The sequence below is a fragment of the Prionailurus bengalensis genome, chromosome C2, assembly GCF_016509475.1.
Source record: "Prionailurus bengalensis isolate Pbe53 chromosome C2, Fcat_Pben_1.1_paternal_pri, whole genome shotgun sequence".
NCBI classification, from domain to species: domain Eukaryota; kingdom Metazoa; phylum Chordata; class Mammalia; order Carnivora; family Felidae; genus Prionailurus; species Prionailurus bengalensis.
The window spans coordinates 151,655,572-151,682,553 of NC_057350.1; the positions used below are offsets into that span (position 1 = coordinate 151,655,572).

At 49.6% G+C, this 26,982-nt stretch overlaps 2 protein-coding genes across 2 annotated transcripts; both read right to left on the reverse strand.

Annotated features, from left to right (window-relative positions):
- Window positions 1–1,636: 1,636 nt before the first annotated feature.
- On the reverse strand, window positions 1,637–14,547 carry ZNF619 (zinc finger protein 619). Its single transcript, XM_043595680.1, is given in 6 exon segments — window positions 1,637–4,169; window positions 4,171–4,429; window positions 7,850–7,966; window positions 8,561–8,687; window positions 13,239–13,324; window positions 13,446–14,547. Coding segments are annotated over 5 exon segments (1,590 nt in total). The 5' UTR covers window positions 13,263–13,324; window positions 13,446–14,547; the 3' UTR covers window positions 1,637–3,106.
- Window positions 14,548–18,174: 3,627 nt separating this feature from the next.
- Window positions 18,175–23,515, reverse strand: RPL14 (ribosomal protein L14). The gene is made up of 7 exons (XM_043595681.1): window positions 23,349–23,515; window positions 21,555–21,808; window positions 20,938–21,039; window positions 20,419–20,513; window positions 19,085–19,184; window positions 18,937–18,990; window positions 18,175–18,505 (listed from the first exon to the last, which is right to left on the reverse strand). The coding sequence occupies exons 1-7, from the start codon at window positions 23,353–23,355 to the stop codon at window positions 18,227–18,229; spliced, it is 891 nt and encodes a 296-aa protein (XP_043451616.1). The 5' UTR covers window positions 23,356–23,515; the 3' UTR covers window positions 18,175–18,226.
- Window positions 23,516–26,982: the final 3,467 nt, after the last annotated feature.

The window sequence follows — 26,982 nt, forward strand, 5'->3', positions numbered from 1 at the left end:
GAAAACAAAACTCTTGGAAGAACCGTATGTTGGAATTTAAGTGATGTGAGTTTATTTTTACATATCTGTCCTTTCAGTGAGCTACACATGGCCCTTGTCAAGAAACAAGTACCTATAGGAGGACCTGGGTGGCTCAGTCGGTTAAGTGTTCGACTCTTGGATTTCAGCTCAGATCATCATCTCATGGTCTGTGAGATTGAGCCCTGTGTGGGGCTCAGCACAGAGTGTGGAGCCAGCACAGAGCTCTCTCTCTCTCTCTCTCTCTCTCTCTCTCTGCCCCTCCCCTACTCATGTGCTCACGCTCTCTCTCAAAAAAATAAATGAACTTAAAAAAAAAAAACACCAAGTGCCTACTATTGGGGCGCTTGGCCGGCTTATTCAGAAGAGCACGCGACTCTTGATCTCAAGGTCGTGAGTTCAAGTCCCACGTTGGGGTGTACAGGTTACTCAAAAATAAAATCTTAAAACAAGTGCCTACTAAGTGCCAGACAACCTGGCAACGCTGCTCCCAGCATTAAAAAGAATGGCACGTTATTCATCTTTTGGCCCCTAGTAAGTGCTATGGAAGCTGTATAGTAACATTTGTGCAACAATGGGGGAGACCCTACGTGCCTGTGGAATTCATGAACAAGGGAAGAAACAGACGAGAGAATACCAGTCATCACCGTCAGAAACCCGTGACTCTATTAGCTGTGAGGAATCGAAAGTCATTTTTCAACCCAGAGCTGATACTGATTTTCCCTACACGCCTTGCTTTCTTCTCATCTTATAACATCTATAATCTGTTACCTTCCACCCTTCCAAACTATATTTAGAAGTTCTGTTTTTCTGAAATTTGGCTAGTTTTGAGGTCCCTCACCCCCACCCTTCCATGCTATAATCTTCCGAGAAGCCGTGAGGCCCTGTTTAATGGTGTTTGCGGGAAATAGAATGGATGTTATATATATATATTACATTTACCATAAATTAAATATTAATAACATATATACTATAAATATATATATATATATATAATTTTGTGTGTAGGAGAGAGAAATATGGCAAAGAAACCAGTAATGATCATTTTCCTACATTTTGACTGCTTTTCTTAGTGGTGATTCTAGGTGAGGGATCTTTGCGTATTCTGGAACCTCTAACTACAGCTGGGAAGATACGTTTGGTTTCTGCCTTTTCTTCTCCTGACTTCTGTGTATTGCACAAAGGAAGAAAATAAAGAAATATCTCCAACATCCCACAAACATTTAAATTTCTCCCTGTGCTGAGGGTGATGGAAATTTTTTTTATCTTGGTTACACAACTGTATTCATTTGTCAAAACTCACCAAACTGTATACGTGAAAAGGGTAAAGGCGGGGCGCCTGGGTGGCTCAGTCGGTTGGGCATCCTGCTTCAGCTCAGGTCATGATCTCACCGTCCGCGAGTTCGAGCCCCGCATCCGGCTCTGTGCTGGCAGCTCAGAGCCTGGAGCCTGCTTTGGATTCTGTGTCTCCCTCTCTCTCTGCCCCTCCCCTGCTCATGCTCTGTCTCTCTCTGTCTCAAAAATAAATAAAAACATTTAAAAAACTTTAAATTAAAAAAAAAAAGGGTAAAGGCTATAAAGTATATCTCAATAAAACTGACCAAAACCAAAACGGTGCTTTATGCTCTCCCTTGCAGACATCATTTTATGGTGTTACAGTAACAGTGTATATATCATTTACTTAGTGTTGTATTCCTGCTTAGTTAATTAAAGTACCTTTCCATGTTGCTACTGTCGTCCTGAAACAATGATTCTGAGAAGGACCATGCCACTAGACAGGACGTATAGCCACACCGGTGGCATCATACCATTTGGTAACATTTGCGTCCATAAACCCTTCTTGGTGCTCTCAAAATAGTTCATCATAAAATTAACTTAAAATAAAAAACTCAGATTGTATCACAGAGGATGTGGAGTAGGTGTGAGAACACATCAGAGTATGTGTATGGTTAGGAATAAACTCTCCCTTGAGGCAGGAGCTACAGCAGGTCAGGGTTAGGTCTCTCTCCTTCCCTCTGAGGCTCCACACTGTGTTGCCAACAAGTTCACTCCAGGTATAACTGAGAGATGGCTACACCCAGGCATCTGCTCTCAATGCACAGGCCCTAATCACTTTCCGTACCTACGTATTTGAGTGGGCACTGAAGAAAAGAAAAAAAAAAAAAAAAAGATGTGGCTAGGGACAGAAAAGGAACCCAACAGAAAAGCCACATCCCCTTCCAATCAAGTCTAGGAACATAATTTTACATTTTTGCCATCAATGCTGACTCATCACTTCCTATTCTTTTTACTGGTTATCTCCTCGGTCTATTGCTCAGTTACACAGGATCCTCATAATGGTCATTATCAAGGTAGCAAAAAGTCCCAGGCTCAGATGCCACACAGTGAGCCTTGCTACTTCCCCACCAAATGGCCTTCCTTAATTCCTGAAAGCAATCACTGCATACCTCCTTCGATTACCTCCCATGGGCTTTGCATCCCACCCCCTTTTTTTAATGTTTATTTTTGAGGGAGGGAGGGAGGGAGGGAGGGAGAGAGAACGAGTGGGGGAGGGGCAGAGAGGAGGGGGGACAGAGGATCCAAAGCAGGCTCTGTGCTGATAGCAGAGAGCCCTGCGCGGGGCTGGAACAGAGACCATGACCTGAGCCCAAGTCCCATGCTTAACCTACCGAGCCATCCAGGTGCCCCTCCCCAATTTCTTGAACTACAGCAGGCCATGTCATTGGCATGCCGCGCCCCTAACCCCCCCCCCCCCCCGCCCAGATCTTCCGTAAACTCCTCCAAATCCCGTAGAGAAGGCAGGTGCAGACCGAGGCTACCGGCCCATCCCGAACAGCACAAGGGACAGCTGCCACCATTTCCTACCCAGGGGACGGAAGCGGGGAATCCAACACGGTCCTTAAGGGTGAGACCAGACGTGGAACTGGGAAAGCGACGACCACTTACACGAGCCCCGGAGAGCAACGGCAGAGACGCGGGGCCGGGGCAACAGGACTCCGGGCGGGCGGTGGAGAGCGTGAGGGAGCTCACCGGGCGTGGGGCGAGGGGTTCGGGCTCCCGGGGGAAGTGAGGTCCCGAAGGCCGTGCGCTACTCGCCCGGGCGAAGGGCCGGCCGCCGCGGCCCGGGGGCGCAGCACGAAGCCAGGCGCGGGCGGGGCCGCGGCGCGGGCTGCGGGGCAGGCGGGGCGGCCCCCGGCAGGGCGGGGGCGGGTAGCGCGGGGCGGCGGGGCCCGGGCCCCGGCGCCGCCGCCGCCGCCCCCCGGCGCGCGTGCAGCTTGCGGTGCTGGACGAAGCTGGCGCTCCACTTGAAGGCTTTGCCGCACGCGGCGCACTCGTAGGGCCTCTCGCCGGTGTGCAGCCGCCGGTGCTGGACCAGCGTGACCTTCTGGCTGAAGGCCTTGCCGCACTCCTGGCAGCCGTAGGGCCTCTCCCCGGTGTGCACCCGCCGGTGCACGGCAAAGCGCGAGCTGCAGCTGAACGTCTTCCAGCACTCGGTGCACTTGAACAGCTTCTCGCCCGTGTGCAGCCGCCGGTGCTGGAGGAAGGCGGAGCTGCGGCCGAAGGCCTTCCCGCACTCCTCGCACGCGTACGGCTTCTCCCCGGTGTGGGTTCGCCGGTGCTGGCCGAGCACCGACGCGGAGCTGAAGCTCTTCCCGCACGCCTGGCACTCGTAGGGCTTCTCCCCGGTGTGGATTCGCTCGTGCACGAGGCGGTCGTAGCTGCACCGGAAAGCCTTGCCGCAGGCCTCGCACTGGAAGGGCTTCTCCCCCGTGTGGACCCGCCGGTGGCGGCGGAGTTTGGAGTTGTAGCTGAAGGTTTTCCCGCAGTCCTGACACTCGTAGGGCTTGTCGCCGCCGTGCAGTTTCCGATGCTGCCGGAGGTGGGAATTCTGGCCGAAGGCCTGCCCGCACTCCTGGCACGAGTAAGGCCTCTCCCCGGTGTGGCTCCTCTGGTGGCGGGCCAGTTTGGAGCTGTACCTGAAGGCCTTCCCGCACTCCTTGCATCCGAAGGGCCTGTCATCCATGTGGACGCTCTGATGCCGCTGCAGGTCTGAAGGCAGGCCGAAACACCGGCCGCGCTCGCCGCACGCGTAAGCCGCCGGTCCCCGGCGCAGGCCCGGCTTCGTCAGGACACGGGCACCGGCGCTTCCCCCGAGGTGTGCTGGCTGGCTCCTCCCTTTCCCTGGTGGAGGGTCTGTACCCCTGCACCAGCCAGCCCGTGAAACCCCCTCCGTGTGAGCCCGTGTCCGCCCCCAGGTCACACAGCGGTGGCTCCTCCAAGCTGGCTTTAAGGTGAGGCTGCTGGGGACCGTCCGGGAGCAGCCCCTCCACCGCCAGTCTCTGGGCCGCCGATGCTCCAGAAACGTCCGGCCTTGGGGTTTGCTCCTCCTTCGCAGTCTTGTTTTTACCACCTGGCACGAGAAAAAAAGGAAACAGAGGAGGCACTTACTAAGGCTACAAGGGGAAAGGGCGTAGGCGGTAATAGTATTGTTTGGAGAGAGACAGGGCTACCTGAGGATGCCCGGAAGGGAGAGAAAAGTCCTGGGGGCGGAGAAGGCGAGCCAGGCCATTTGCACACGAAAAGCCTCGCACGAGCACGCCGGCAGAGTGAAGAATAACAGGAGCGGGGTGGAGAAGGTGCTGGAAGGGAAAGCGGTGAAGAAAGAGGGAGCTGATGGGGAGAAGGAGATCTCTAAGGTGGAGAAGGGAGCTGGGTGAGCAGCCCCAGGCCACCCAGCGCCCGGGGCCGGGAGTCGCAGCGTGCAACAGTGGACCCCAAGGCCCAGGCGTGGGATGGGGCCTGACCAAATGCTCCAAACCGTTCTGTGACCTTTAAAGAGGATTCTGTCCTAAGCCTGGCTGGAGAGAAAACAATGGGCCATACTGCCGATCATGAAGGGTCCACAGGAGGACCATGATTTCAAAACCCACACCGTGTACTCTGAGACACTTACCTCTGAAAGGAAAAGGGTGTAGATTTTATGTTAAAAAAAAAAAAAAAAAAAAGGAGTGATGCATGTATGACAGATTTTATATATTTTGGTCTATTTAAGTCTAATATAGTCCAGACTAATTTTTTATTTTGAGAGAGAGACAGCGTGCGAGCAGGGGAGGAGCAGAGAGAGGGGGAGACACAGAACCCGAAGCAGGCTCCAGGCTCCGAGCTGTCAGCACAGGGCCCGACGTGGGGCTCGAACTCACCCACTGTGAGATCAGGACCTGAGCTGAAGTCAGATGCTTAACCGACTGAGCCACCCAGGTGCCCCCAGACGAATTTGTTTTTAAAGGAGTCTTCTCTATTAGAATAACTAGGGTTTTTTTTACAACTATGTAATTTTTAAAATCTTTTAAATTAAGTAATTAATTAATATATTTCAAGTAATCTCTACACGCAACATGGGGCTCAAACTCACGACCCTGAGATCAAGAGTCACATGCTCAGGGTGCCTGGATGGCTCAGTTGGTTAAGTTTCCGGTTCTTGAGTTTGGCTCAGGTCATGATCTCCAGCCCCACATCAGGCTCTGCACTGGCAGCTCAAAGCCTGCTTACGATTCTTCCCCTCTTTCTGTTGCTCCCCTGCTCACACTCTGTCTCTCTCAAAATAAATAAATAAACTTAAAAAAAAAAAAAGAGAGTCACATGATCTACCAACTGAGCCAGGCACCCCCCACCCCAACTTCCAGGGTAATTTTTAAATGCTAAGCACAACTCAATGATGAGATGCAACCAGAGTTTAAATGATATGGTTTGAGGGGCACCTGGGTGGCTAAGTCAGTTAAGCATCTTTTTTTTTTTAACATTTATTTTTTGAGAGACAGAGAGAGAGCACAAGTGGAGGAGGGGCAGAGAGAGAGAGAGAGAGAGAGAATGGGACACAGAATCCAAAGCAGGCTCCAGGCTCTGAGCTGTCAGCACAGAGCCCGACGTGGGGCCTGAACTCACAAGCGGTGTGATCATCACCTGAGCGGAAGTCAGATGCCCAACCAACTAAGCCACCCAGGCGCCCCTCTGACTTTTTTTTTTTTTTAAGTTTATTTATTTAGTTTGAGAGAAGGAGTGCAGGGAAGGGGCAGAGAGAGAGAGAGAGAGAGAGAGGACAGAGATGGAGAGACGATCCCAAGGAGGCTCTGCACCGCCAGCTTAGAGCCCAATACGGGGTTCAATTCCATGACCATGAAGTCATGACCTGAGCCGAAATCAAGGGTCAGTTGGGGAACCAGGCGCCCCAAGCATCCAACTCTTGATTTCGGCTCAGGTCATGACTTCATGGTCATGGAATTGAGCCCCGTATTGGGCTCTATGCTGGCGGTGCAGAGCCTCCTTGGGATTCTCTCTGTCCCTCTCTCTTTGCCCCTCCCCTGCTTGTGCTCTCTCACTCGCTCTCTTCTCTCTCTCAAAATAAATACATAAGCTTAAAAAAAAAAAAAAGATATGGTTTGAGATTCTCAAGGGCAGTAGTCTTGAAGGTGTGGTCCCTGGACCATCATCACCTGGGAACCTGTCAGTAATGTGAATTCCTGGGCCTGCCCACCCCCCCCCCCCCCACCCAGTCCTGCTGAATCGGAACCTCTAGAGCTGGTCTCCAGCAAGTCCACACTCTAACAAGCCCTGCATGAGATTCAGATGCTCACTGGAGTTTGAAACCACTGATCCAGAAGCTAAAAAGGCAGGGGGAGGCTGTTCCTGTAATTGTTTTATGCCGCGCTGTACATAAGGAAGTCTCTAGACGCCCGTGGCTACTTAAATTTAATTAAAACGGAGCCAAATTTAAAATTCAGTTCCTCATTCGCACTCACCACACTTCAAGTGCTGATGAGGATAAGGGCTACCAGACTGGGTAGCGCAGATGCAGAACATTTCTGTTCCACGCTGTTCTATCTGACTGTGCTGGGTTAAAGCCGTTGGCAGACTAGACAGATGACGTGTAGCTGTGGCAGAGGGAAACACTGAACTGCAGGCAGACCGCTGGGAGAGGTTTCTAATCAAGACCACGGCACGTGCTGAGTCAACCCAAAGGCCCCGACGAAGGCCGAAGTGGGGCTGAATCAGGAAGGGGCATTTGGTTTCTAAGACTTGCAATAGCATATGGGATGGAGGGAGTATGCGACCAGGGCCAACTGAGTGAGAAAGGCTGAACACCCAATCTCTGGATGGTTCTCATGGTATCTTTCAAAAAGGGAAACCATTCATTCCCAATAAATACACAGGCTTTCTTTCGACAGCTAATCTGTAGGGTTTAGGAGCTCCTAATAATTCTATTCTCATGTACAGTTTCATACACACTCATGCCCACAACGTTCTTATAGAAACAAGTTCTTACTGTATTGCATTTATATTCCTAAACTGACCCCCCCCAAGCCTATTTTCACCACATATTTTTTTTTTCAACGTTTATTTATTTTGGGGACAGAGAGAGACAGAGCATGAACGGGGGAGGGGCAGAGAGAGAGAGGGAGACACAATCGGAAACAGGCTCCAGGCTCTGAGCCATCAGCCCAGAGCCTGACTCGGGGCTCGAACTCACAGACCGTGAGATCGTGACCTGGCTGAAGTCGGACGCTTAACCGACTGCGCCACCCAGGCGCCCCATCACCACATATTTTTGAAACCCTGTGGCTTTACAAGGAAAAATAACAGCAAATGAAATGTTGGGACGGGTCGTTTCGAGTTTGGGGCTGAAGGCTGGCAAGGGGCACTTTTCTGAATGAGAGTGACCGTTGCCACGTCCATAAGAGCTGGTATGACAGAAGCCAAACCTTCTTCCGGTTGAATCATTAACGGACGGGAGGAGGCCAAGCAGAAGAGGACAGTGGCAGGCTCTCCTGCTTACCTGTGCGGACATCTCCCGGGGCCGCTCCCCCCATGGGTGTCCAGGGATCCAGGCCCCACGGTGCCTCTCCCCGCTCCAGCTGGAGTATCAGCTCTGGTTTGGGGAATGGAAATGCTCCTGAAGGAGAAGGAAAAGGAACAGGAAGCTGAGGAGAGACCCTGCTGACCCTTCTCAGTCCACCTTCTGCTTTGTCCGGTGAAAAAGTCCCAGGACACCAAGGGAGGTCAGTGTTGAGACAATCTTGAGATCTAAGGGATGCTCAAATTGTTCTGCTCAGGGGTGGGGGTGGGGGTGGGGGTGGGGGTGGGGGTCTTACTCTGGCTCCATCAGAGAGGACAGAAAGCTCTGTCGTTACAGCGTGTACAGGGGGTCCTAGGAGACTCTCACACAGGGGAGACGGGGCCCAGGACTCCAGGGCACTGGAAGAGTGAAGCAATGAAAACGGGGCCACCAGGAACCTTCTCAGCTGTCTGCGCCCAGAGCAAAAACCCCTTTCAGGAGAGTCCCCACCAGGAAACAGGGAAGAGGCAAGTCCTGCTGAAAACCAAAGTGATCCCAGATCGCTCTCCATTAGCTACTCCCAAAACTAGGGATCAGGGAGCTCGGCTCACGGAAGCATCAGTCCTGGGGGTATGGGAGACCCCAGATCCACCAAGGAGGAAGCCAAGGGCCTTGAGGGCAGAGCTGGTTCAGACGGAAGGGAGGACTTACCCAAGGAAGCTATATTTGCATAATTCTCCAGCATCACCTCCCGGTACAAGGCCCTCTGCATGGGGTCCAGGCTAGTCCATTGATTCCGGGCGAAGTACACGGCCACGTCCTCAAAGGTCACTGGCTCCTGAAACAACAGGCCCCCGCTCAAGCCCTGTGTGAGGGTCCAGGAGGGGCCTGAGCTCCGGCGTAGCCCTGATTCGACTGGAGTCCATGGCTCTGAGCCCCATGTACTGTTCATGCACAGTACCTGCCTGCACTGGCAAGGAGCTCCGCAACGGCACCCCAGCCACGGACAGCCCTCCCCACATTTTCAATGTGCAACCGCTGGGGCCCCAATCCAAGCACACCCTCCAGCACCTGCTGCTGCCTGCCTGGTGGTCACATCAACCCCACGTCTGGTTCCATGAGCTGGGTCAGTCTTCCCGGCATGTTTTCTAAAATGACCATAGCAGGCCATCTGTCTTTTACCCTGACTCCATCCATCCTGGAGCCCCTATTAGGGCCCTCCACTCAGGTTCTCTCTGGTCGTTCCCAGTCATGTCTTTGTGTGGACAGAGGAACAATTCCAAGGGCACAGAGTTCCCTTCACTCTGGTGGTTCTCCCTCCCTCTGCCATCTTGCCTTACTGTCTCTTGAAAGCGATGTGCAGTGTTATCTCCTCCTCTCCCAACATACCTGGCTCCAGAGACAGGGCGCCAGTCTCCATCCCTGAGCAGGGACCTGCTTCCAGATCACCCAAGCTCTGTACGACCTGGCAACACTGTCCTCTGCACCACGTGCGTCTCGTTGTGTCCCCTGGGGCCATTTCCACCTTCTCCGGGGAGAGGGAAACCTTCACAGGTTGTGCAGGCCTTTGTGCCTTGTCCTCGGTGAACTACTCTTACATCAATTCACTCAATCGTCAGAACGCATGTATGAAGGAAGAGTTACTCTCTATCGCAGATGATGGGAATCAGTGATATTAAGCACTTGGAAATAGACAAAAGGGGGCCCTCTTTCTTTGAGCACTTAATACAAGGTCGAATAAGGAGGCAACCATTTCAAAATGAACTGACCACTTACACAAAAGAGTGGCCCTATAATGTCTCTTCCTTGACTTACACTCTACTCTGCCCCAGTCTGTCACGTCAACAACCTCTCTGCGTGTAGCATCTGCTGGGTGGGAGACAGAGCTCATAAGTACCACAGGACTGCAGCCATCGTGGTGAAGATTGGTTCGGACCAGAATCGTTAATGGATGCTAAATCTAGGAGGAAATTTTGACGGTGAACAGGATAGTTGCGTGATCTTAAGCGTCGCCCCATAGATTTCTTATTAGTTGCAAGGGAAAGATAATTATCTATACGCTGAAGAAACCAGGTATCACCTTGACCAGGAAGTTTAAATGTGGCTAGTGTGACTGAGGAACTGAATTTCTCATTTTAATCAGTTGAATTTTATTTTATTTTATTTTTTTAACGTTTATTTATTTTTGAGACAGAGAGAGACAGAGCATGAACAGGGGAGGGCCAGAGAGAGAGGGAGACACAGAATCGGAAGCAGGCTCCAGGCTCCGAGCCATCAGCCCAGAGCCCGACGCAGGGCTCGAACTCACGGACCGCGAGATCGTGACCTGAGTTGAACTCGGATGCTTAACCGACTGAGCCACGCAGGCGTCCCGAATTTTATTTTTATCTATTTACTTATTTTAAATATTTATTCATTTTCAGAGAGAGAGTGCACGTGAGCAGGGAAGGGGCAGAGAGAGAGAGGAAGAGAGAGAATCCCAAGCAGGCTCCGCACTGTCAGCACAGAGCCCAACTCCGGGCTCGATTCCATGAAACGTGAGATCATGACCCGAGCTGAAATCAAGAGTTGGATGCTTAACCGACTGAGCGGCCCAGGCACCCCTCATTTAAAAAATGTTTTTCATTGTTTTTATTCTTTTTTCATTTTGTTTTTGGAGAGACATTGAGACAGAGCGTGAGCAGGGGAGGAGCAAAGAGAGAGGGAGACACAGAACCCAAAGCAGGCTCCAGGCTCTGAGCTGTCAGCACAGAGCCCGACATGCGGCTTGAACCCGCGAACCATGAGATCATGACCTGAGCCAAAATCAAACGCCCAACCGACTGAGCCACCCATGTGCACCCCTCATTTTAATTAACCTAAACAGGCACATATAGCTACCTTGGTGGACAGTGCAGAATAGATAGTTCACTGACCCCAAACGTAACTTTCCTCCTGTCTTCATCTCCTTCAGAGTCAACACCTGGGAACGTGGCCCTGACCTTCTTTCCTCACACCATGCCTCTACTCCTCCGCACCTCTGAGACCCCTCTCTAACGATCAGCGCATTCTTTCTTCCTTTGTTTTCGACAGCACTTGGCTTCTCAGCATCCCGTTCCGTCTCTGATCGCTCTGCTTCTGTCCCTTGCCAGCACTGACTCCTTCTCCAGGATGAAGCGGGGCTGGTGATTCCCCAACACGGGAAGTAGGTTCCGAGGCGCCACAGCACCGTGCAAACAGCACAGGCTTCGGAGCCGCGCTTCTCAATGGGGAAATGCCCGCCACGGGAGATATGGCATTGCGTGTCTGGAGACGGTTCCTGTTGTTCCGACCATGGCGTGGTGTGGGTGCTGCTGGCACCTCGTGGGTAGAGGCCGGGGATTCTGCCCATCATCCTGCAGTGCACAGGCCAGCTCCCCACGACGAAGAATTATCTGGCCCAAGATGTCAATAGCGCTGAGGTTGACACACTGGCTCTGGAGCCAGACTCCCTGGCTTCAAATCTCACCTCTGCAAGCCATCAGCTGTGTGACCCTGGAGGAGATACTCAAATTTTTTTTTGCCTCAGTTTTCCCGCAAGGCTCTTGTAAGAGTGGAGTGAGTTAATACGTGTAAAGAACTGAAATATCATCTGGCAAATGGCATCACAGAAACCTGAGCATTTACAAAAACTACAGATGAGATTAGGGGAACATTTCTCATGGAGCCTGTAGATAAGACTGGCAGTTGTCCAAACGTGTGTGTGTGTGTGTGTGTGTGTGTGTGTGTGTGAGAGAGAGAGAGAGAGAGAGAGAGAGAGAGAGAGAGTCTATTTTTTCCCCTCCCTTTCTTTTTTTATAATGGAATCTTTAATTTCACCTGGGGCTGCTCCCTGCTCCAGCAACTATAAGGGAGGCCAGTGAAAAACACAAGTATAAAAACTGGTGGGAACTCTCGGGGAAGGTTCCTGAAAGAGCGCAAACTGCTGAGAGGGTTGCCTTTTTTGTCATCTCTTCTATCTGGAACTCACACATGATAGCTGGAGATCAAGCAGCCACTTTGGACCATGAAGCAGCCTTGAGCACGAAAGCCAGTGCTAGGATGACGAAGCAGAAACAGATAAAGAGCCTGGGTGTGTGACAATAGTACCACTGTCACAAAATCCCTGGACTGCCTCCCTCCAACTTCTTTTGCGTGGGAGAGAAGCTCTATCTATCTCGTTTAAGCCGCTGTCACTTAGGGTTTCCTTACTGGAACCCAACCCTGAGTGACTACTGTGCACCACGTAAAGCACCAAGAAAGAGACTGCCCCCCACAGATGCTTAAACATTTCCTGACTTGGAACTGATTTTGGCTCACGTGCTGACACTTAAGCAGAACTGAAGAAGATGGCCAGTGCCCCCCAGAAAAAGAGCCATGCACACATTATTATTATTCTAATGACATGACCCATCCATGACATGAGACACCCAGCTTTCACATTACGTGATCTAGGATGCTGGAGAAAACTTGGATGCAATCATCCTCTAGGGCCAAGAACACCCTGGAAGGAGAACAGCTTCCAGTGCTGCATGAATTTGTGCCAACCAAGGATTCAGGCTCTCCTAGAGGTTAAGCTGGAGGCAAATGGGCTAGAGACACTGGCTTCAGTGCCACACTCAGCATTCCTCCAAGAATCCACCTCCCTCGTCAATACACACCCTCCACAGGCTCCCAGCGGTGGTTTCACTGTACCCAGACTTTGAGATGGGCACGGCAAACTCCCCCTGTGGGAGCACCTGTTTAAACACAGGAGGTGGCCTTCCTCTGTATGGTGGGATGCACACGAGCACGCCCCAAATTTTAACTTGCCCATTCGTTCCCCAGGTATTGTACAAATGTAGATTCTGATCCAGGAGATCTGGGTTGGGGCCTGAGATGGAGCCTTTCTGGCATGCCCCTTGGTAGCTGCTCATCTGTGAACCGTACTTGCAAGCTCCATATTTGCATGGATGCAGATTCTCACTTTCTAGGAGAATTTTTTTTTTAACGTTTATTTATTTTTGAGGGGGGGGGGCAGAGAGAGAGGAGACACAGAATCCAAAGCAGGCTCCAGGCTCTGAGCTGTCAGCACAGAGCCTGATGTGGGGTTGAACTCCCGAACCGTTAGATCATGACCTGAGCCGAAGTCCAGTGCTCAACCGACTGAGCCACCCAGGCGGCCCTCTAGGAGAATTTCTTGTCTGGTGCCTCCCTCTCTCCCAACCAACTTGATCCTCCCAAGTTTACCGGCTCACCCTCATCACCTCCGCTACCACATACTCTTCTGCCCTACTCAACTGATGGATGCAAAGCTAAGCATGGGACTAACCAGGTCAGGCTACTTACTGTTCCTGTACTGACTGTTCTTATCTATTCTGGATGTGGAAAGCTGGAAGAAAGCTCAGCTCACCTGGGACCACAGAGTCTGGAGCATGGCTGATGACCCCTGGCTTCATGCACTGCCCTCTCTGTTTGGAAAAGCAAGCACCTGCGGAGCTAAGAGAGAGAATCACAATGAGGCTGACCCCGCCTTGTTCCCCACCTCTTCCCCCTCAGTCTCCTTGCCTCTCTCATTGGAAACGATATTTCCAGGACACTCTGGGCATTCTCAACGCACCTCCTCCAGTGGTTCCTGGGGTGCTGAATCTGCTTCCTGTGTAAATTCGACAAAGCTGCCTGGCGAGGCTGAAGATTCCCCGAAAGGATGCCTGAGAAGCGAGAGTCAAGAGCTGCCGTGGATTTGTGGCTTTCAAGAAAAATCCCTGGCCCACGATGAATGAATTACCAGTAAGTTTGTACCGAATGATTCTAGCGATGGTGGCAAAGATCCCAAATGCGCATTGAGAGAAGAGGTAGGACAACCGGGCCCTGGACCAACCACGGGCTGCACCGCAAAATCCAAGTGGTGATCTGGCCCCCGGGGAAAGGGGGCGCCGCTCAACGTCCCAGGGGGCGATGCTGACCCGAGACCCGACGCGAATCTGAACACTCCACCGCGGGAAGTGGGCGACCCCACGCGTCACCGCCCCCCACCCCGGGTACCGCGAGCCGGGGGACGTCAGGCCAGCTCTTCGGGGCAGGAGGGTTGGTGGCGCCTCGGCGGGCAAGGGCCCCTTGGGCGATGTCTGTGGCCCTGACGCCCGAGCCTCGGGACGGGGGCTGGGGGCGGGCCACCGCACGGCGCGGGGCCGCGAAGACCCGGTCGCCCCCGCCGACCGCCGCCGAGGCGGAAGCGCACTGGCGGAGGCGTTCCCCAGCGCAGCGCCGCTCTAGGACGGCCGGAGGCTGGGTCTTCTCCATGGTCCCGAGCCAGACCCGCCACCCGCGCGCCCGGGTGCCGGCTGTCCTCCCGCCCGGACTCCGCGGCTCCGGGCCCCAGCGGGCGACCAGCTCCTCGGGGACGCCGAGTCCGCCCCGCACTCCGCGTGGGTCTGCGAGCGGGTTGTGACGCCTGCCGGCAGTACTTAACCTCCTACTGAATTCCTGGCCCCATTCTCCGCCCATCGGCTACCGGACTGCGCCCTGAGACCTCCAAGTCCCGGCTCTGACTGTCCCCGTTCTGATCCCGGCGCCACCACCTATATCCACTGTAGGGCCTGTGCGAGGTACTGAAACTCTGTGCCTCCCTCCGTTTCTCAATTGAGAATGGCAGTAGTTTCGAACTCATAAACTCAGCGCATTGAGTGTGTCAACTCATGCAACTTGTGGTTCTCACCGTAAGTCCGAGTAAGCGTTTGCACTGTTGTTGATGGCATTATTAGTATTCCCGCCTATTGTTGCCACTTTTCCTAGAACACACGCCCATATCTCTCCAGTCCAGATAGAATAATAGTCACAGCAGCAGCGCTTCCTATCGGCCAGGCATCATGCAGGTAGTTTTGAGCTGGAGTTCTGTGTATCAACCTGCCTACCGTTTCTTTCTACTTGGCTAATCCACAAGCACCTAAAATTCAAAATGTTCCAGACTGATCTTGTCATCCTTCCCTCACCTCCTGTCCCACCTTCCAGGGGTGCCCTGTCCCTTTCGCCCCACAAACTGCACTGTAACCGAACTAAGATGAGTTCATTCCTTGGCGAGTTACAGGTAGAGACTATACCAGGTGGGTTTGTCACACAAAGGAAACTTTATTTGTGGCAAAAAAGGAGATTACGGGGGATAACTTTTCACACATTGGATTGGCAAATTGTAAGATATCAGGAATTCAAGATTGTCAGGCAGGAATGCCCGCATTCACTCTTGATAGAAGTCAAAATTGACAGAGCAAGTCTGAATTGGTAGAACCTCCAGGAAGAGTGATTAAAAAACACTTGCATTCTTCAACTCCGCAAGCGCACTGACTGGTAATGTGCCCCAAATAAACAATGACATGTACAGAAGGACGTGCGTACAAGGATAGTCACGGAAGTACTATTTATAACAGAAAAAAAACTGGCACCATTCTTAAGGTCTATCAATAGAGATCAAATAAACCTCCGCAATGAACTTCAATAGGTCACACGAACATTCACACCAGGAACTATTATGCGGAAGATAACTAGGTAGATTAATAGGGGCTGAGTAGATAAGATCTCCAGACGTATGAAGGGAAAAAACTTGCAGAATATGCAGTGTTAGATCCGTGTTTGAAACATGAAAACTAGATCATGTAGATTATAAATGCATGGAAAATGTCTGCAAGGACATACACAGCGGTTCCTTTGCAAGATACCATAGTTGTTAGTGGAGATAATCAAAGGGCCCTTTCATTTCAATTCTACTGTAAATGTATTAATGATGTAATGTATTCATGGTTTATTCTGGACACACACACACACAAAATTCAGCTAGCTGGCGGACCTACAGGTAACCTTAATAACTTGGGCACTAAAAGATACACAGAATTTCATCCAAGAGCTGAGAGGTAAAGAAACATGTGAATTAGAGAAAATAGAACTCAAGACGAATTCCTGTGGGTTGTCACAGTTGGGAGATGCTAACTGCCTAGAAACTGGAGGCTGTAGGGGGCAGAGGCTCTCTGAAAAGCCAACTATCCAACTGCCTTACTTTACCTAGAGGACCGGGTGACGTCTGTCTCATTTGATCCTTGCCACGGTGTTGTGTAAAGCAGGTTATCAGGGTCCCTGTTTTTCAGATGAGGCTCATGGGAAGTACAAGAACGGGCTAGGGATGCAGGACAGGATTTAAGCTTGGATCGGACTCTGAAATCAATATGCTCTCCGAATGCCATCCTCCCTAATAAGGTAACTGGACAAGTGTGCAATTCTCTATCATCAGAGTGGACTATTATGTACCTGTGTATTTTAGTAACTTCCTGATCTCCCCTTCCATCCTGCTCTCCCTCTCGAGTCTGGACTAGGCTGCCAGATGGATTTTCCCAAGGATTACAACCTAGCTAAAAAATCTTTATTATTTGCACACCTCCCCCCCCCCCCCACTGTACTTTCCTACCCCTTTTCAAGTGCCTTATACCTCAGTCACTTCCCTGCAGTTTCCCTAGACTGAATTTCCAAGTTCTGCTGTTCCCTATTGCACCCTTTTCTAGGTGCAGCTCAAAACTGCCTCCACCCTGAAGCGTTCTCAACCTCTCAGCCTTAAACTCATCCTCTGAGCACCTCATGGATTGGAGGTGAAGGGCCATCCAAATCAAGGTCTGACAGAAGCACTCTCCCCTCTCCTCCATGGACAATTTCAAACCTGCATTCTCTGCAAATCTACATTCCCTCATCCCTTTCTGCGCATGTCACCTTGCTTTCAAACTCCAGAGAAATTCAGAGATGAGACACCCTTGATTTGCTGACAGCAAAACTACAAATTTAGCTCCTAAATCCATTTTCTTTTTCCTCTTCAAAGGATGTATAACTTCTTAATCCCTCCTCCTTTAGGCTCCATTCTGTCTTTTCTCAAAAACTGATTCCTTTCCAACTAGCTGCTTTTCCAGAAGCATCCAAACGTGTCCATCACTCCAACTACAAGATCAAAACCTCCAAACTCTACGTAACATTTCTTCACTCACTGCCCTCTCCCTCTCATGTTGACAATCCCAACGTTCTGTGGCTTCCATGTCCCCTTCCTGGTTTCCCACCTCTGATCATTCCTTCCCAATCTTTCTCTATTCGTCTCCTTCCCGAGGGCATCTTGAGTGACTGCTTACATACCCACGAACCCCAAATCTGTCCTTAAGAGCTGTGTCATAACTACCACCGCTCCTATGAACCAGTCACTGGGCTGTCCAATCCATTTACTTCCCTACTCCATGAAGCACACCGCACAGGAGGAAACTGGGTTTGAGGATAAGGAACATGCCTGAACCACAAAGCACTTAAGTGACAGAGCCAGGATCTGAATGCAGGTTGTCAGCATCCTGGTTTTATCTACCAGACTATCAGGTTAGGTCTGTGTAGTACCTATCCTGTGAATAACCTTGCTCCAGCTTTTTCTTCCACAGGCAATGAGCCAAGTACAAACCAGAAAACCTTAGCACATTCGGCTCTTACTTTCCTTCCAGCCCAATCCATGAAGGCCTCCTACATGGCACTGCAGCTACTTGGTTTGTACCAGTCAAGGTGAGGAATACTGCCACATCTGTACCACACCTTTGACCTTCCCAGTAAACGTTCCCTTAAGATTCAGTCCAACGTGACCTAAATCTGAGGGATCACTCCATTGGAAAACACTCAATGGCCTGTGGCACTCCTCATGGATCAAACGCTAACCTGCCATTTTGTTCTGGGGTCTTTAGCCAGTCCACCACACTCTTGACTTTCCTGCCACCCTTCTCTTTTTTTTTTTAAATTTTTTTTCAACGTTTATTTATTTTTGGGACAGAGAGAGACAGAGCATGAATGGGGGAGGGGCAGAGAGAGAGGGAGACACAGAATCGGAAACAGGCTCCAGGCTCTGAGCCATCAGCCCAGAGCCTGACGCGGGGCTCGAACTCCCGGACCACGAGATCGTGACCTGGCTGAAGTCAGACGCTTAACCAACTGCGCCACCCAGGCGCCCCTCCACCCTTCTCTTTATACCAGCTTTCTTTCAGGTTCCAGCTGAAGATCCCCACTTACCTAGATAACTCCCCACCCCTCAGGAAAGGACAGGTAACCCTAAACTGCCTGTATTTCCCTTATCTACTCTGCACCATTTGCCTATTAATATCACCAAACAAAGAAGAGTTTTGTCCTCATTAATCCCAGCGAGGCTCCAAAGCCAGCTTTTGGTTAGAAAATGATATGGAACCAGAGAAACTTTAACCATCATCCCTTAAATGGTAACATTAACAATCCTATCAATCTGCGCCATAATCCTGACCCTGGCAACAGACTTTATGTCATAGATCAAGTACACTTGCCAGCGTGTCAAAAAGAACCTTTATTACGGATTTATAATAGCCTCTTATGCTTTTATGCTTTCTTGCCCGATGCCTTCGGAGCAGGTGCTTTCTGGGCTGGAGCTTTCTGACCCTTCTGAGCCTTTGGAGGTGCTGCCTTCTGGCCTGCAGCTTTTGAGGCAGGAACCTTCTGGGCTGGAGCCTTCTTGCCCGCAGCGGCCATCTTTTTTGCTGGAACTTTTGCAGCAGCAGCTGCAGCAGCACCCTTAGCAGCAGGTGCTTTTTTGGGAGAAGCTTTCAGGAGAGCTGCTTTCTGTAGCTTCCTAACTTCCAGCTTGATTATTCTGTTCCTCTGAAAAATTTCAACATAAATTATTTACCACATACGCACACAAAAACCTATTTTTTCCATCTTGTATGTATAGAACGTATATGCACAGAAAATAAGCCTTATGTCTAAGACCCCTATGAATTCAACTTTGGTCTACCAAGCTTGGGCAATCTGAATTACCGACTTTAGGGTTTGAATATAAAAATCTTGGGCGCCTGGGTGGCCCAGTCGGTTAAGCATCCGACTTCAGCTCAGGTCATGATCTCCTGGTTTGGGAGTTTGAGCTCCACATTGGGCTCTGTGCTGACAGCTCAGAGCCTGGAGCCTACTTCAGACTGTGTCTCCCCCTCTCTCTGCCCCTCCCACGCTCATGCTCTGTCTCTCAATAATAATAAATAAATGTTAAAAAAAAATTTAGAATATAAAAATCTTAGAACAATTTTAAAACTTACCATTTTCTTTGCCTTCATGACTTTGTAACGATCAAAATCTGTCATCTTGGCTTTCTGTGAACAAGGAAGTAAATATAGGATCGCTCATACCACCTACCACTCCTCCATAAAAGAAAAGGTCACAATTCAAGTCACCCTAAGTCATTACCCTTTCTCTGGCTTCAATCTTCTTGGCCCATCTTGTGGCTGCCCATTTCGTATTGATATCTGCCTTCTGCCAGGCTTGTCGGACATATTTCTGGCGAGCACTAGAAAGAGCCAAGACCAGATTAAGGAATCAACTTTGAAGCCACACAGACCCAAAGACAGCTCTGAGCCTTCTGAAAGCACAATTTATACACTGTTAAGTTAAACAGCATAAGCAAAACAAGCCAAAAGCACCCTTCCCACTTCCAGCTGTAGTTGTCTCCAAAGACCACATACCACTTGGCACACTAGGTCTTTTACTCACTTGAATGTTGTTCACTAAACCTGGATGGCCTATTTATTTTTAAAGTAAGCTCTAGTCCAACATGGGGCTTGGGCTCGCAACTCCAAAATCAAGAGGTCCCATGCTCTTCTGAGCCAGCCAGGCACCCCTCAAACATACAATTTTTATAATAATAGTAATAAAAAAAGCAAACCAATCTTTCTGGATATAAAATTACCTCTGATCTTGTATATACCATCACTCTGGTGCAGTGGATGTATAAAAAGCAATTTCCTTTTCATAAAGAATGAGATAAAGCTAATCCTTAGGCCTAATGTTTATTCTGTACAATAATGCTTAAAGATAGGCGGCCAAACAACAAAAAATCTAATTATAATAATTTTGAGGTTTCGTTCAAAAATACTTGAAGTATCAAAACCCTGCATGCGTAATAAACCAGCAGTACACGTGACAGCACACGTTCCATGCAATCAACCGTCACTGCAGTCGAAATAACTTTAGAGTAACACATCACAGTGTTTTAACTTCCATAATCTATATCACGTCAAGAAAAAAAAAATCGCTATTGATATCTTCTATTTCCTGTAAGTAGCTGGAAACAGAATCGCTTTAGTGGCTGTCAAAAAGAAATGATGTAGGTTAAATACTTAATAATTGACACACACTAAAAGCTGAACTGATGACAACTAGTACTGGAAGAGACAAAAATTAGTTTTTGCTTTTTAAGCTAAAGGTGACTACAATGTCTGGGAGACCAGAATTCCCCAGGGTGGTATCTGTCGTGTAAATCCTGAAAGGAAGCAAGAAAAAGATGGCAAACCTGGATAAAGACAAAGCCAGAGAACTAGCAGGGTGGAAAAAAAATCAAAAAGGAAACAACGGCCATTCCTTTCTATACTGAAAACCCCTCTTCTAAATTGTTCTTTCTCTTCAACACTGTATGCTACATTCTCAGGAAAACAAAATGGCAAAATGTTTTCTGAATTAGATGAAGCAAACTTTTACTAGTATAAACAAAGTTGGGAGAGTGGTGTTGACTGGCATATAGTTACCTGTGAGGAAACTTGAGGATGAAGTCAGTGAGCTGCATGCATTTGAAAGGCATCGCCTGCCTCCTTACCTGAGTGCAAGGTCCATCAACCAAAGCCTAGAACACATAAGATCAAAAATCTCAGTGCAAAACATAATAGTACCCCAAACAAGGATTCGCAAACTTTGGTCACTTAGTTCATGGTTCTCAAATACCAAGGGCTTTCCGTGTGCCTGGCTTTGTTCTACACTCGCTTTACGCACAGGAACTCCTCTAAACCTCACCAACTGTTTCAGCCCACAGTCAGTCAAAAGGTCTGGCCAGTTTAAGTGGCAGAGTAATACTCAAACCCAAGAACATCTGGCCAATTCAAGCCTGTGCATGAAACCCCCACTTGGCACTGCGTGTTTCTCAATGGTAAATTAAAGCTACAAGCTGTCCCATTCCTAGCTCAAGAGGGCCATTGGGAAAATTGCCATTGCCATCATACTGCAGATCAGTCACTGGCATGTGAAGCTGTGCTGCTTTTCCTTACACTTACCCTGTTTTGATCAATAACATCTACAATCGCTACCAGCTTCCCGGCATGAGGCCCAAAGGAGACGTAGGCCACCCGGCCAACCTCCACGAAACGCCTGAACACCTAAAATCGAGGGGGAGGGAGATGGAAAGACTTACTGAAATTGAAAATACTCGTCGGTTTATAAGGCTTTGCAATCCAAAAGCAATAGAAGTACAGCAAAAAAGAACGTTCGGGGAACACGCCCAAGTGCCGTAAGACGACCTGATGAATGGACAAAACACGCAGAGGCGGCGGCGCCAAAGTCCGGTTCCCGCGGGCTGGAGCTCCAAGCACATGGGGTCTGCACAGTCCTAGGCCGGCTGGGCCCCGGCAGACCCAGGGCCGCTCCAGCTTTCCAGCTCTGGCGGCTACCGCGCGCACGCGAGGCCCAGGCGTGCCGGGCCTGCAAGGCCTTCCACGCGCTCTTCGACCGGGCGCCTCGGAAGCTCCGAAACTCCGTACCCCACCCGCCTCGGGACCCTCACCCCAGGCTACCTAAGTCCCGCTGGACATCGTCCCACGCCTTCCTTCCCCCTCCGAGGCGGAGGTGGAGCGGCATGGCCGCCACACCCGGAGGCCGCAACAGCAATACTCACCATGTTGGCGGCGTTCGGCGAGAAGGAAGAAGGGCCGCCCGACCGGGCGGATGTGTAGAAGGCCGCCCCGCCCCTGCGATTAACGAGCCGCCGACGCGAGCACTGATTGGTTAGGGTCGTACGTGCATACGCGCACGCATGCTCACTGGGAAAACATGGCGGAGCTGGTTCGAGCCTTGTTGCATTTTGGCTGGCCGGAGCAGTGGTGTATGGTGTGGCAGCCTGGTTAGTGGCCGGACGGTCATCTAGTAGGACTTGAGAATGAAGAAGAGCACAGAAGCTGTGACTTTCATTATAATTGTGTCCTCATTCCATTTGACTTCTTTTAACGTTCTTCCATTTTTCTTCCGTTTCTCCTAAGTACCCCGGATTTTTGTCTAAATGGGTGTTACTCATGGCTTAGTACTCGTTTTGTTTTGTTTTGTTTTGTTTTCCTCTAAGTGATCCCAGCAATTCTGTTACCTTTTGTTTTATTTGTTTTTTTAAAGTAGACTCCCTGAGATCAAGAGGCACATGCTTTACTGACTGAGCCAGCCAGGCGTCCCTTAACCTTTTATTTTAAAGTAATTCAGGCTTACAGGAAAGTTGCAAAACGGTACAAATAATCCCCCAAACAGTTTCACTTACGTTCCCCAAATGTTAACATTATATGTTTGCTTTACTGTTCTGTCATTTACTTCTAAACCCATTTGAGAGGATGTTAGACATGATGTACCTATTAGACATGATGTACTATTTCCTAAAAAACGAAGACATTATCTTACATAATCAGTGCAATAATCAAACTTAGGAAAATAATATTAAGTCTATCGTTTATTCTGCAGTCCTTATTAAAGTGTTACCAGTCGTCCCACTTACGTCCTTTACAGCAAATACATTTTTTTTTTCCTGGTTCATGATCTAATGGAGGATCACAAGTTGGAAGCTGTCACGTTTAGTGTTTTAAAATCTGTAATAGTTCTAAGCCTGTCTTTCATAATACATTTTAATTTACAGGCCAGGGGCGCCTGGGTGACTCAGTCAGTCGAACTTCAGACTCTGATTTCGGCTCAGGTCATGATCTCATGTTGGTGGGATCAAACCCAGCTTCAGGCTGTGCACTTCCACCGCAGAGCCTGCTTGGGATTCTCTCCTCTCTCTCTCTCTGCCCCTCCCCACCCTCTCTCGAGCACTCACAGTGCCCCCCCCCCCCCCAAGCAAATACATCAACATTTTGAAAAAAGGTCTTCAGGGGCACCTGGGTGGCTCAGTCAGTTAAGCATCCAACTCTTGGTTTTGGTCCAGGTCATGATCTCACAGTTCTCAAGTTGGAGCCCCACATCAGGCTCTGTGCTGACAGTATGGAGTCTGCTTGGAATTTTCTCTCTCCTCTCTCTGCTCCTCCCCAACTCTCATATGCTCTCTCTCACTCTCTCACTCTCCCAAAATAAATACATAAACTTTATTATTTTATTTTTATTTACATTTAAGTTAGTTAACATACAGTGTAGTCTTGGCTTCAGGAGTAGAACCCAGTGATTCATCTCTTACATGACAGCCAGTGCTCATCCTTCCTTAAAGTGCCCTTCTTAATGCCCATCATCCATTTAACCCATCCTCCCCCAACCCCCTCAAAATAAATAAATTAAAAAAAAAATCTTTAAAATACAGGCTAGTTGTTTTGGAGAAGGTCTCTCAATATGGACTTGGAGTCAGATTCCGATTATGCATTTTTGGCAGAAATGCTGTGCCACTTGATGCAGAATGTCAGAATACATGCATAGGATATCTCTTTGTCTAAATACGCAGTGTTACCTTTCATTGCTGGATTAAGGTGATCATTGTACTGGCGATTCCCAAATATCTTTCAGTCCTTTCCTCTAAACTCTATGCCAATATCTTCCAGGACTGCTCTACCTGCCTCCTAAGTGACCTGCTTTCTCCATTGCCTCCCTTAATCTATTCTCTGCTCATCAGTCAGAGGGATCTTTAAAAAAAAAAAAAAAATTAAGATTATATCACTTCGTTGTTAAAACACTTCAGTGGCTTGGCTTTCTATAGTATTTAAAATAAAACCTAAACTCCTTACTCTAGCCTACAAGGTCCCGCATCATATGCGCCTATATTCAAACACACCTGTGCCAACCCTCCTTCCCCATCTTCATTGTTTCAGCTGCGCTGGTCTTAACAGGCCAAGTTCTCTCCTGGTCTATGAGTTTTGCACATAGTGACTCCCGGCCAGGGATGCTCTTCCCTCTGTTCCCACTCATTGCATGGCAGTGCCAACTCATCTCCTGTATTTCTTTCTAAATAGTTCTTCTGAGAGACTTAACCTATCACATAAAAAGATAGGTTAGTGCCCTTCCTCTTTTTCTAGCTCAATTTTATGTTTTCCTCAGAACCATTATCACAATTGCAATTGTTGACTTATTTTCCTGTCCATGTAGGTTGTAGTTTTGCACCAGGTGCGATAAGTTCCATGAGAGCAGGACTTTGGCCACTTTTTTCTTTGTACAGTAGGCTCAATAAATGGGTAGTGAATGAATTAGTCTTTAGGCCTTGGTAATTTGCTTTATAATTTACAAAGCAAAAGGCATGAGTAAGAAAGTTCATAGCACGTTTTTTGTTAGTAGCCCCAAACTGGAAACTATGGAAAGGTCATAAATAAGAGAATGGATCAAAGTTGCTAGCAATGGACAGCAACTGCAAGAACAATATGGATGAATTTACATATGACACCAAGTGAAATAAGGTGGATACAGAGAGCGTATGGTATATGATTTAATTTATATAAAATTCAAAATAGCAAACAGGCAATCTATTGTTGTCGGAAGTAATGATCATGTTTACCCTTGGTGCGGGCAGTAGTGACTGGGGATGGGGTGGGGAAGAGAGGCTTCTGAGCTGTGGGTGAGGTTTCTTCATCTGGGTGTTGGTTACACCAGTGTGTTCAGCTTGTGAAAACTCAAATCTTATGACTTGTGCGTTTATTTTCCCCAAATGTATGTTCCCTGGCTCTACAACTAGAGAATCTGATTTGCGGGCCTAGCGAGGGGCAAGAACCTGCATTTAAAAACAAGCTCCCCAACGGGTGCGCTGAAACACGCCTGGAGAAACGCTTTAGTTTTCTCTACAATTACTGAATTATTTTCCTGATTTCATTATCTGATTATGTCACTCCTGTTTAAAGTGCTTCCAATGTTTCTTTTTATCCCCTGTTCTGCAGGGGAAACTCCCTAGCCTGGCATTCACGGCCTCCCACAATCTCACCCCAACCCCTTCCTAGCTTCTTCCCTCTGGCAATTCTGCGTCCGTCACCCCAAATCCCGTTGTAGCTACAAGTCTGGCGGCCATTCATGCAGCTGTGCCCCCTCTTCCTGGAATAGGATCCCCACTCTCCCTTAAGAACGACAGCACGGGGGCGCCTGGGTGGCGCAGTCGGTTGAGCGTCCGACTTCAGCCAGGTCACGATCTCCCGGTCCGTGGGTTCGAGCCCCGCGTCGGGCTCTGGGCTGATGGCTCAGATTCTGTGTCTCCCTCTCTTTCCGATTCTGTGTCTCCCTCTCTCTCTCTCTCTGCCCCTCCCCTGTTCATGCTCTGTCTCTCTCTGTCCCAAAAATAAATAAACGTTGAAAAAAAAAAAAAAGAACGACAGCACGTCCTTAAAGAAGCATCTCAATGAGTAGGGAAAGGGTTAACAGTAGGCAGGGATACATAAGGTACCCTCCAGAGGTTGATTGCAGCGGCCGTCCTACTCCTTGCGTCCACCGTGCCCCCAGCCCCCGGCTGCAGATGCGAGTGGGAGGCTATAACTGCGGACGGGTTTGGGGGCGGGGGGGGGGGGGGGGAAGATAAACGATTCCAGACCTGCCCATGCTAGGTGCCATGAATAGAGTTTCACAGGCTTTTATCCAGTTCCTGATAAGGTCCCAATAAAAAGTCAGAGACAAAATTCCTTGGCGGCAACCCAACTGGGACCCCTCTCCCTCTCAAGAACTTGGTACTTTCGCTCAATAAATTCTATCGCTTTGCTCAACTCTCTGCTGTCCGGGTGATTCTTTCTTCTACTCTGTGAGACAAGGACCAGGGTCTCTCTCACCCACCTGTAACGTCAAGATCCCTTCCCAAGCAACCCCAAGGCGGTTTTCAGATTTCTTCGAAGCTCCATTAGAATGCGTAGGCAACTCTCCAAGCAAACTTTGTGTACCTCGCCGGGTCACAAGCGTCCTGGGAGGAGGAAGGAGATCTTTAACAGCCGAGACTTCAGAAACCAAATTACCAAATCAAACACACGGTTGGGGTGGCTGGCCACGCCCCTTCCGGGACACCTAACAGGTTCGTCCAATCACCGGGAGGAAGGGCAACTCCTGGACCACGCCAGGGATGCGCTCAGTAGTTCCTTTGGCTCCTCCCTGCGGGGCCACGCCCCCGCCGTACGCCGTCCTGCCCGTCCAATCACCGAGAGGAAGGGCGCACGGCAGCCCACACCGGTAACCCACGTGGCAGTCCGCGGGCACACTTAGCTGGTGTTTCGCGTGGGATGTGTGGGAAGCTATGTCCGCTTCAAGCTGCGCCTTGCGCTTGCTTGTGGGAAGAGGTCAATGTGAGGGGCAGGGCAGGCGCCCTTCGGGTGCCTGCAGGGGAGCACCGAGCATGGGAGTAGCGCTTGGTCCCAGCTGAGGCTGGGAGACGCGGGGGACGGCAGCAGCCCGCCGACTTCCCCTTAGAGTCCCTGCGGGTGTCGGCACGGCCAGCTGTCCACCTGTAACCAGCTGCTCCCCAGAGTGCCTGTTAGCTTCAGCTGAGTAGGTGTGTCTCATTTGTTTCTTTCAGTCACGGGGGATGGAAGCGTCAGTTTAGCCAAGTTTGTCGATGTCCCCAAAGAGAAATCCAAGCCTGTTCAAGATGTGAACCAAAAGCTACCCAGAACCGGGTAACCTTTCCGAAATGTGAACCGATCCCAGTTATGACCAAACCGGCACGGTAGTCATGTGTATGCCTGCCTGGCATAATATATTTAGGAGTGGAAAAAAAAAAAAAAAGCGCACGTTACAACTGTTATCAAAATTTCCATGTTAGGAGCCCCGAAGCTGAGCAAGACAGTGTCTCAGCCCAATCAACCAAAACCCACCGGGAATAAACCTGTAGTCCTACAAAATCAGGTATGTTGATTCATTGTAATGAGGGAGACTGCACACCACAAACATCATGGGGCATTTAACCAAATAAAGTTACAGGATTGGAGGGAGATGTGAAGTTTAGATGAATGGCAATGGAACACTGTTTTGATAGACTCAAAGCAAAGCAGGACTGTGTAAAGGGAACAATATCAGTCCTAGACAGCAAAATGGACCCAAGGTCCTGTTTCTTTGAGAGTGTTGTCCAGAAACCCCTTTTCTGCGGCTTTGCACCTGGATGGCAAATTGAAGCTATTTCATTCTTACTGATA